Consider the following 11,124-nt stretch of genomic DNA (forward strand, 5'->3'; position numbering starts at 1 on the left):
GTTCTCCAAAGTTAAAACAATTGTCCTGATTTGAATATACTGAGTGGTGTCGGTAGAGTTACACCCTGACACCTGAAGCCCCCAAGAAAAGCCAAGTGCATTCCCAACCCAACAACACAGATTGGGGCTGATCTCTGGATTTTTGGCAAATCTCACAAGGAGCCAGCAATTCATTGTTCTGACCCACCAGCCTGCCTCTGTAGACTGTCCCTGTGAACTAATCACACTGCCTTTCCTGCATTATCTAACAGTGCAGTCTTTGGGCATCTGAGAAATGGAAGGCACAAAGGGGTCTGGCTGTGTTAAAATGAAATTAGAGATGTAGTCCTACCTCAATGGCAGTTTGTAAAAAGAGGAATTGTAAAGTTAGCTTTCTGCAGTAACACGACTCCAATAACAACCAGCACCATGGGTGGTATATTGTATGTGCAAGAATATCTGCTAACTCAAATGGATGCCACGTTTTCCTGAGTAAGTCTCACACATTGTGGTTAGATAGTATTAGAAACAGAAAGTGAAAAACAAATTGTGTGTATCTGGTCTGGTAATAAATTACTCTCAACTTGAAACTTCAGTTACTTACTTGACTGATGTAGCGTTGTCTTGGAGCATCTTTCCTTGTCATATCTGCTGATGCACTGGTGATGCAGTCTATCTTCTTCTTCACAGTCTGGTGATCTAAAGAGCCAAGATAAGTTACCCTATCACAATCTCTGTCAAACACTCAATATGAAAATGTCAGAAGAGCTTTTTCAAAAACAATGGTTTTAGTTGGATTTGGCTGAAAGTCACTATTGCTTACCTTTCTCATTGGCAAGCTTCGGCCAGCCTTCTGCAACCCTGACGGCATTTGAGTTATTGAGGAGTGTCTGAAGTGACCAGAGCAGAACAGGATTACATCAGTCAACTTTACTTATTTCAGATGGGAATGAAATGAAATGCTGAAGAGTGATACATCAAAGAATAGGTTACTCCGCCTTGTGCACTCTCTGCTGATCAGATGGAGTAAAAAGAAATTACAAAATTATATCATCATTTGTGAAAAGATTTAAAGCATTCTTTGGGCACACAATAGGAAAAGAAAAATTGAAGTAGGTTTCACACCACTACAGATCAATTGAGAAAACCAGATTAAGTTGACAAAGAAATGAGAAAATTGTTGCTGAATTATTACTGAAGATTAATTACTATAGATTGATTGGCCACTGCAAGTTGCTCCTCGTGTGTAGGTGTGTGGCAGAATCTGGATGGAGAATAAAAAATAAACGAGGTTTGGTGCAAATTGAGTTATTGATGGCCAGTGCAGACCGGGTGAGCTGAAGGGCCAGCTTGCAATGTTACACGATCTCTGACTCTACAACCCATGACCAAGGCGGGAAGATGTTTGAAAATAAAATTAATGCAACTGGGATAAACAGACAGAACATAGTTGACAAACTAACATCACTGAAAGAGGATAAAATTCCAGATGAGAAAAGAATGCACCGACTCATTACACAGGATCTGACAGTAACACTAGCTTATATGTACAAAGGTTCCACAGAAATAATTGTCAAGATGGCTGAGAATGATAGGACAACTAATTTGTAGACACTGAAAGCTGCACTAAGATATGAAAAGGAGCATCCACAGAGAGTGAGCAACATCATAGCCTCCTGGGAAATCCAAGCAGCTCCCCATGAATCAGTAGTGGACCTACTGTGACCATCAGCAAATGTGCTATGCCTGAACCAGATTTAACCTGGCACACAAAAAGTGCATGGAGAGGTCTGGTCAAAATAGATAAGGCAACCTGGGAGCAAATTTGGACAAATGCCATTCATTCAAAGCTGCGCTTTTCAATGACAACAAATTATTTGCAAAATGTGTTAAGTTATTTAAGTGTCTTAATTTTTAACAATTTGAATGTTTTCTTAAGTTGTTTCATTTTTTATTCTGTTTGCATGTTTTTCAATATTTGTGCCTACCAAAAATATGCACAAATTTCATTCAAAGTTCAAAGTAAACTTATTATCAAAGTATCCACGTTACCATATACTACCTTGAGATTCATTTTCTTGTGGGCATTTACAGGAAGAATAAAGAAATCAAACAGAATCTACAAAAAACATATATAAAGACTGACAAACAGTAACTGTGCAAAAGTCGAGAAATGGTGCAAATACAAAAATAATAGTCAGAACATGAGTTGTAAAAGAGTCTGCATGATCAGTCTGCATGATCATAGAATCAGTTCAGACTTGTGGTCAGTGAGGATATCCACACAGGTTCAGGAGCCTGATCGTTCCTGAACTTGATTGTGTGGTACAAAAGGATTCTGTGCTTTCTACCCAAAGGGAGTTGTAAGACTGTATTGACCTGGATAGTGGGAATCTTTGACGATAGATGCTGTCTTCTTTTGGCAGTGCAACGTGTAAACGTACTCAATGGTGGAAGGGCCTTTCCTGTGATGGACTGGGCTGTATCCACCATTAGTGTTTCCACACCAGGCCATGATGCAGCCAGTCAGGATGCTCTCTACTATGCAATTATTAAAGTGTGGCAAAGTTTTTTGCTAACATGCAAACTTCTAAGAAAGTAAAGGTGCTGTTGTGCCTTCTTAGTGATGACACTTGCCAGGACAGACCCTCTGGAATGTTAATGCTAAGTAATTATTGCATGGTTTTATGTCACACCGGGTGCCTGTACAATGCAGGGTCTGGCCATTTTGACCAGGATAAATTCTGAAACCACTTTTGCAACAGTGGATCCTCAAAAGATTTAGCCTCCAGTATCAATAATATTTTTTTGGTCTTGTTGGTGATTGCCTCATTTGCTCTCTACTCTTACCTTCTGTTTATTCTGCTTTTTTAGACAAGTGTACGGTCTAAACCATTAAATTTTAAAGTGTCAATGTCCAAAATATTTTTTTAAATACCCCTCTGGATCTGCTGGTTTTTAACAGTGCCTGCGGGAGTAGATTAGATTTGCACCATCCTGGTGACTGTCTGAGAACTTCTTCCCATTTATCTGTGAAAAGAAAAGGAATGTATGTAAAATCACATTCTCTGTCAACGCACAGAATATTATAGGGAAAAGTTGAATTGGATAGGATTTTATTGCCTGGGAGCTTAGGAGAATGAGAGGAGATTTGACAAAAATGTACAAAATTATTCAGGTAAATGTTAACCAGCTTTTCCCATCGAGGTTGGGTGAGGCTAGAACTACAGGTCATAGGTTAAAGGTGAAATATCTTAGGGGAACGCTCTCTTCACTCAGAGAGTGATGAGCATATAGAATGAGTTGCCAGCAGAAGTGATGGACTTGGGTTTGATTTCAGCATTTAAAAGAAATTACAGTAAGAACATAGATGGGGGAGGTTTGGAGGGCTATGGTGTAGGTGCACGTCAATGAGACTAGACAGAATAATAGGTTGGTATAGACTAGATGGACCAAAGGGCCTGTTTCTGTGTTGTGGTTCTGCCTGACTCAATGATATTTCTTTATATTGCACACATAGAGTAAATCTAGATTTGGAAATTCAAGCAAAATCAGTGTGCTGGAGATGTAATGAACAATCCCATGCCTGAATCTCGTGATTGAAGATGCACATAACCCCTTACCTTGGGATGACAGAGTGATTGTACTTTTAGAGTTATTGTGGTGTCTCGGAATTTTATGAAGCCGAGTCACTAAAAATATCCTAAAAAAAAAATGACAAATTAGAGTGTCCAATTTTCAACCTAACAGACTCCAATACTTGCACCCACATGAGTATTATAACATACATGCAAACATACAGATTACCAAACAGGAGAAGGTCTCTTGGTCCCTCAATCCTACCCTAACTTTTAATAACAGCTGGACAAATCTGGATGTAATATGTATTCTCTTTATTTTCCAGTTCAGACAAAGGACTTCAACCTGAAATATTAGCTCTTTATCTCTGTCCACAGATACTGCTGACCAGCTGAGAGTTTCAAACATTTTGCTTTTATTTCAGTTCTCCAGCATTTGCAGTTTTCTTTTGGATTTTCATTAACTTTGCATATCCACCTGCTTCTGCCTTGTGAGTGTTGAACATTTCTGCTCTCACCCTCTTCATGAAAGCAAGTTTGAGAGACTAAGAAAATTTCACCTCAATCTTTGCACTGTTTGTGATTCGTTAGCTTTTAGCAATAATCGCTAGTTTTAGATTCCCTCACATCCTCTCCACATCGATTCATTCAAGAGCCATTGGGATTTTTCATGTTTCAATCCAAATCCCTTCCATTCTTCTAAACTCAAGTTCAGCCTGACAAACTTTCCTCATAAGACAAGCTGCCCATTACAGATCCCTGTTGAACTGGCATCCCTCTTTAAACAAGGAGACTGTACACAATACTCCAGAAGCATATCCACTTGTTGGACAAGCCAGAGAGTGGTAGTAGAGGGTTGCCTCTCTGTCTGGAGGCCTGTGACTTGTGGAGTGCTGCAAGGATCGGTGCTGGGTCAGTTGTTGTTTGTCATCTACATCAATGATCTGGATGATAATGTGGTTAACTGAGTTAGCGAATTTGCGAATGACACCAAGATTGGGGCTGCAGTGAACAGTGAGAAAGGCTATCATGGCTTTCAGAAGGATCTGCATCAGCTGGAAAAATGGACTGAAATGGACAGATGGAATTTAATGTAGAGAAGTGAACGGTAGGGCACTGAGGAGTGTTGTAGAACAAAGGGATCTGGGAATAGAGGTCCATAATTCACAGAAAGTGGTGGCACAGCTGGATAGGGTCATAAAAAAGCTTTTGGCACATTGGCCTTCATAAATCAAGGTATTGAGTACAGGAGATGGGATGTCATGTTGTATTTGTATAAGACGTTGGTGAGGCCTAATTTGGGGTACTATGTACAGTTTTGGTCACCTACCTACAGGAAAGATGAAAGCAAGGTTGGAAGAGTACAAAGTAAATTCACAAGGATGTTTCTGGGTTTGGAGGGGCTGAATTATAAAGAAAGATCGAATAGGTTAGGACTGTATTTGAAAGGAGAGTTGATAGAGGTATACAAAATTATTAGGGGTACAGATACGGTAAATGCAAGCAGGCTTTTTCCACTGAGGTTGGGTGGGACTACAACCAGACGTCATGGATGAAGTGTGAGAGGTGAGTAGAACACGAGGGGAATCTTCTTCTCTCAGATGGTCCTGAGAGTGGGGAACGAGCTGCCAGCACAAGTGGTGTATGTGAGCTCAATTTCAGCTCTTAAGAGAAATTTGGATGGGTACATGGATGGTAGGGAAATGGAGGCCTAATGGCCCTGGTGCAGATCGATGGGAGTAGGCAGTTTAAATGTTTTCAGCATGGACTAGATGGGCCAAAAGGCCTGTTTCTATGCTGCACTTCTCTGTGAATCTGCTTTTTCCCATTCTCCTAAAAATAAACTATAATATTTCTAATTTTCTGAATTACCCGCCCACAGGCCTTTTGAAAATAATGCTCTTGAACAGGGGTTCCCAAGCTTATTTTATACCATGGACCAATACCATGAAGCAAGCGATCCGTGGACCCCAGGGTGGGAATCCCTGCTCTAGAACATCCAGCTCCCTCTCCATCGCACAACTACGGAATCGCTCACTGCTTAGGTATTCTGTCTGGATAGTCGGTGACCCAATGAAATAAACACCGAACTTTCCAATTTCAGGTACCTTTACTCCCCCCCCCCCCCAACTTTCAATCCATCTGTATCGCTGTTCAGTTGCTGTTCTCATCCACTTATTTCACCCAGCGAATTCCCTCCCCATCTGCTTTCACCTTTCACCCAGTTTTTCCCATTATCACCTTCTTTGATTAACAGATTCCAGCAGAGCTAGTCTATCTTCTCACTAATCACCCCCTCTTAACCCACCTGCCTCCATATGCCCTTCTGTTCTTCTTTGCTTCCATTAGCACACCTCAGCCTGTTGACCAACTCCACACATCCCCCACCCTCTCATATTTCAGACTCTGACTTCTAGGCCCCTGTGTCACACCACCCCCTCCACACTTAATGCTGGTTATCTTCCCTGTACAGTCCTAATACAGGATCCTGGAATGAAGCATCAACAATCATCCCCCCTGCCGATGCCCACTGACCTGCTGATTTTGTCCAACAGTTTGCTTTCATAAAATCTAGTATTTACTGTTTCTTGTGGCTCAATATTTGCTTTTTTTAATTTTTCTCCCAACACGGACAATATCACAATTTCCACACTATGTCTTCGGCTGGTGGAGAATATTCATGGCACGTCCTTAATACCTGGAAGTGGACATGATGCTGAGATAGGTTGCTAGGATGCACTGGGACACATCATCACTGACGTAACCTAGGTCCATCGGGTGTTTCGGGTCATTCAACATCAGACACTCTCATCCCAACCAGGGTTGATCAAGCCCTGGCTAGTGTCCCAGTAGCACTGTTCTATGGGTCACACCACTGTTCAAAAAAGGATGTAGACAAAAGGCAGGTAACTATAGGCCAGTTAGTTTAATATCTGTGGTAGGAAAAGTGCTTGAAACTATCATTAAATAGCGAGGCATCTAGAAAGAAATGGATCCATCAGCCAGGCACAACATGGATTCAGCAAAGGCAGGTCCCGTTTGACAAACTTACTGGAGTTCTTTGAGGATATAACAAGCACAGTGGATAGAGGGAAATAAATGGACGCTATATACTTGGCTTTCCAGAAGGTGTTCGATAAGGTGCCACATAAAAGACTTATCTTTAAGATAAGGATGTATAGAGTTGGGGGTGATGTATTAGCATGGATAAAGGATTGATGAATGAATAGAAAGCAGGGTGTTGGGATACAGGGGTGTTATTCTGGTTGGCAATCAGTGGTGAGCAATGTGCCACAGGGGTCAGTGCTGGGCCTGCAACTGTTCATGATATATGATCTGGAAGAGGGGACCGAGTGTAATGAATCTAAGTTTACTGATGATACTAAATTGAATGAAAAAGCAAATTGTGCAGAAGATACAGAGAGTCTGCAGAGAGATACAGATAGGCTAAGTGAGTGGGCAAGGGTCTGGTAGATGGAGTACAACGTTGGTAAATGCGAGGTCATCCACTTTGTAAGGAAAAATAGAAGAGCAGATTACTATTTAAATGATAAAATGATAAAAATGATAAAAAATCATTAATATCAGAAGTACTGCATGCAGTTCTGGCCTCCTTACTTGAGGAAGGATATACTGGCTTTGGAAGCAGTGCAGAGGAGGTTCACCAGGTTGATTCCAGAGACTAGGAGATTAGACTATGGGGAGAAATTGAGTTGCCAGGGTCTGTACTCGCTGGAATTCAGAAGAATGAAAGATCATATAGAAACATATAAAATTTGGAAAGGGCTAGATAAGATAGAGGCAGGAAAGTTGTTTCCACTGGTAGGTGAGACTACAACTAGGGGACATAGTCTCAAGACTGAGGGGAGTAGATTTAGGATGAAGACAAGGAGAAATTGCTTTTCCCAGAGAGTGGTGAACCTGTGGAATTCTCTGCTCAATGAAGCAGTGGAGGCTACCTCAGTAAATATATTTAGGACAAGGTTGGAGAGATTTTTGCACTGTACGGGAATTAAGAGTTATGGGGAAAAGGCAGATAGGTGGAGATGAGTCCATGGCCAGATGAGCCATGATCTTATTGAATGGCAAAGCAGGCTCAATGGGCCAGATGGCCTACTCCTGCTCCTATTTCTTATGTTCTTGTGTTACACCTCTTGATTCTTAATCATCTGCAGTCACGTTCAGCAGCCTCTATGACAGTCCTGATGCCTCTTTCCTTCGTAGCCCCCCGTAATGCCAAAGAGAGAGTTGGTTCAGCAGAGCAAGCTGCCAGCAAAACCTCTACACCCCACCTCTATAGGCCCATGATGTACCCACCACCCCAGTCTCTGGCACTACTCTACCAGCTCCTAGTATTTGGCCTCCTTGCACTTGAAAGCCGCCTCGATAGAAGAGATAACAGAAAGTTCTTATTTATGTTGATCATGTCACTACTGAGAAACAGATTAATAAAATGCACTTTATGACAGGAAACAATTATGGAAAGGATACTTGAATACTATTTGGACCCCAGGCAGATCATTCCAATGGTAGAATCTCTGAGTGTGAGAAAGTAGAACCAACAAATTCCTCAGTCTGAGAATTTGTGTCCTTAATGGTTCTGTCATGTCTAATGTTTGGGTTGATGAAAATCTGTGCTCTCAAGGTTCTATTAGAAACACACAGCCTTGACTGGTATCAGATGTATCCGAATATTCTGACTTTTCCATGTGCCCACACTCCTGTTCAAAATAATCATTTGTCCCTGGTCCTATGAAAATCTGGGTGGCTACTGGAAGATTATTGGATCACAAAGAACATCTCCTGGTTTTGCATTTTTGGAGAAAAATTGGGAACAAATTAAAAATTAACTTTCCATTTCAATTGCAGAGGTAAATATTAACAGTTCTAACAGCTCTCTGATGGAGATGAGCCATATCCACATAGAGCTGAATTAAAAGGCACAAAACTGTCCAAACACTTCAAGGGAATTTTATTTTTATTTTATTGCTAATCACAAAATATTCTTTAATTGATTTGGGCAAATCTTGCAACCATTTTCAAAATTACTTCTTAATGTGATTTTAATTCTAAATCACAACACTGCACCATGTTCAGTCATCTGTCATAATAAAGATAGCTCCTATATCGTGATGTCAAAATTGCCAGTGTGGAAACCATTTTCATATTTAATTTACAGGACAACCCAAAATGTGTGTGTGGGTTACTATGACTGCACTATCTTTGACTAATTTTAAGGTTCCTTTTAAATTTTACTGTCTTTATCATTGTTCTGTCTAAAGACAAGAGGGTTTTCTATTATTACAGAAATAATGTATCATCTGAATTCCCCAAGCATTTTCAATACAACTGAATACATACATTAAAAACTATAAAATGCTGTTAATTATGACTGAATTATTCCTTACTCTGGTGGATGGGGCTTGTGTAGTCTGGTAGGGGAGTGTAGTCGGATCAGGTTCTGAGTAGGTTCGTCCAGTTGCTTTTTTCTGTATTCGGCTGAATAAGTAGTAATGTTTCTCAGTCGATTCTCATGCTCCTCTCTCCACATAGTACTTGCTTTTTGCTTGATCTTTTCAAACTCTTCATGATCTAAAGATCTGAACGGCATTTGAAAGGACATGGTTTCTAGAGCAAAAGCTTTCTTCAGACAGTTCATGCGTCATCGAAGAGCAATTGCAGACAATTATTTGCCACTTTAAATGACCAGTAGATGAGCAGAAATTTGGTTTTGTTGGAGTATGACTTTGTTTTCAGAGCTGTTGAAGTGGTTCATCTGCTTTTGGTGCAGGAGTAGGCTTTGTTGATCAATTGCTAAGCAACAGGGCCAGCAGAGCACCTCCCACAGTCTGGATGGAACATGTTCTGCCACGGGCATTGGCAAACAAGAACGTGAGAGCACGGTGCGGGAGATGAAAAGAGACTGGAGAAATCTATTGCTTAAGAATTGTTCCTCAGCAAGTCATCACATAGCTGCAAAGAATCAGTATTCAAGATCCCAAACTGTTTGTTGCCATTCTGCAGTACACGAGTGTAAAGGAGAATAAACTGATTATTACTCTGGATCCAATGCAGCATTAAAAAAACCCCAATTAATATAAAAGGAATCCTATTAAGGACAACGTGCAAGTACTGTAGTGGAAATACATGGGGAAGTTGAAGGTTGCCAAGGAGCTGTGGAGAAGAGCGGCTGATATGTGGTATGTGGGAAGGTGGTGGGGGTCATGGGTTGATCAGCCTGATAGTTAGCAGGAAGTAACTGTCTTTGAGCCTAATGTCCTGGCGTGGATGCTGCACGGTCTCCTCCCTGATGGGAGTGGGAGAAACAGTCCCCAGGTAGGGTGGGTGCGAACCTTCATGATATTGCTGGCCTTTCCCAGCATCTTTCTGCATGCACTCAATGGCCACTTTATTAAGTACGCTATACCCCTCGATAATGCAAATATCTAATTAGCCAATCATGTGGCAGCAACTTAATGCCGAAAAGCACTCAGACATGGTCAAGAGGTTCAGTTGTTCAGATTTTCAAAGTTCAAAGTGAAGTTATTATCAAAGTACACACATGTCACCATATACTACCTTGAGATTAATTTTCTTGTGGGCATTCACAATAAATACAAAGAAACACAAAAACAAAAGCAATGGAAAACTGGACGTAAAGATGGACAAACAGCCAGTGTGCAAAAGACAACAAATTGTGCAAATACTAAAAGAAAAATATAGCAAATATATAACAAATATTGAGAACAAAGAGTGGCAGAGTTCTTGAAAGTGAGTTCACAGGTTGTGCAACAGGTGAGTGAAATTATCCACTGTGGTTCAGAACCATGATGGTTGAGAGGTAATAACTGTTGCTGAATCTTGTGGTGTGGGACCTATGGCTCCTATACCTTTACCCTGATGGTAGTAATGAGAAGAGAGCATGGCCTGCAGGGTGGGGGTCTTTGATGACAATGCTGTTTCCTGCAGCAGTGCTCCTTGTAGATATGCTCAATGGTGGGGAGGGCTTTACTTGTGACGGACTAGGCTGTATCCACTACTTTTTATATGCTTTTCTTTTCAAGGGCATTGGTGTTTCCATACCAGGCCTCGATGCAACTTTTCACCATGTATCTTTGGAAGGTTGTCAAGGTTTTAGATGCCATCAAATCTTCACAAGCATCTAAGAAGGTAGAGACAATGCCGTGCTTTCTTTGTAAAGCACTTTTGTGCTAGATGCAGGACAGATCCACTGAAAATGATAATGCTGAGGAACTTTAAGTTACTGACTTTCTCCTGATGGGGACTGGCTGATGGCTCTCCGTTTTCCACCTCAGTAATCAGCTCTTCTGTTTTGCTGCCATTGACTGAGAGGTTGTTGCTGTGGCACCAATCAGTCAGGTTTTCATTCTCCGTCCTACATGCTAATTCACCACCTTTGACTGTGGAATGATTGTTGGTGCGAGGTGGGATGGTTTGAATGTCTCAGAAAATGCTGATCACCTGGATTTTCATACACAGCAGTCTATATAGAGAATGGTGCGAGAAACAAAATACATCCAGTGAACGGCATTTCTGTGGGTGAAAA

General features: G+C 41.1%; 1 protein-coding gene across 1 annotated transcript in view; it reads right to left on the reverse strand.

The window, feature by feature from the left end:
• Window positions 1-9,333, reverse strand: part of LOC132391596 (uncharacterized) — a 37,536-nt gene extending 28,203 nt beyond the window's left edge. The window contains exons 1-5 of the mRNA XM_059964998.1: window positions 8,966-9,333; window positions 3,603-3,682; window positions 2,918-3,009; window positions 803-869; window positions 584-678 (exon numbers count right to left, since the gene is read on the reverse strand). Coding sequence (XP_059820981.1) covers window positions 584-678; window positions 803-869; window positions 2,918-3,009; window positions 3,603-3,682; window positions 8,966-9,216 — 585 coding nt within the window. The 5' untranslated portion in view covers window positions 9,217-9,333. The remainder of the gene's footprint in view (window positions 1-583; window positions 679-802; window positions 870-2,917; window positions 3,010-3,602; window positions 3,683-8,965) is intronic.
• Between the last annotated feature and the right edge of the window lie 1,791 nt (window positions 9,334-11,124).

Source organism: Hypanus sabinus, chromosome 3 (assembly GCF_030144855.1).
Source record: "Hypanus sabinus isolate sHypSab1 chromosome 3, sHypSab1.hap1, whole genome shotgun sequence".
NCBI lineage: Eukaryota > Metazoa > Chordata > Chondrichthyes > Myliobatiformes > Dasyatidae > Hypanus > Hypanus sabinus.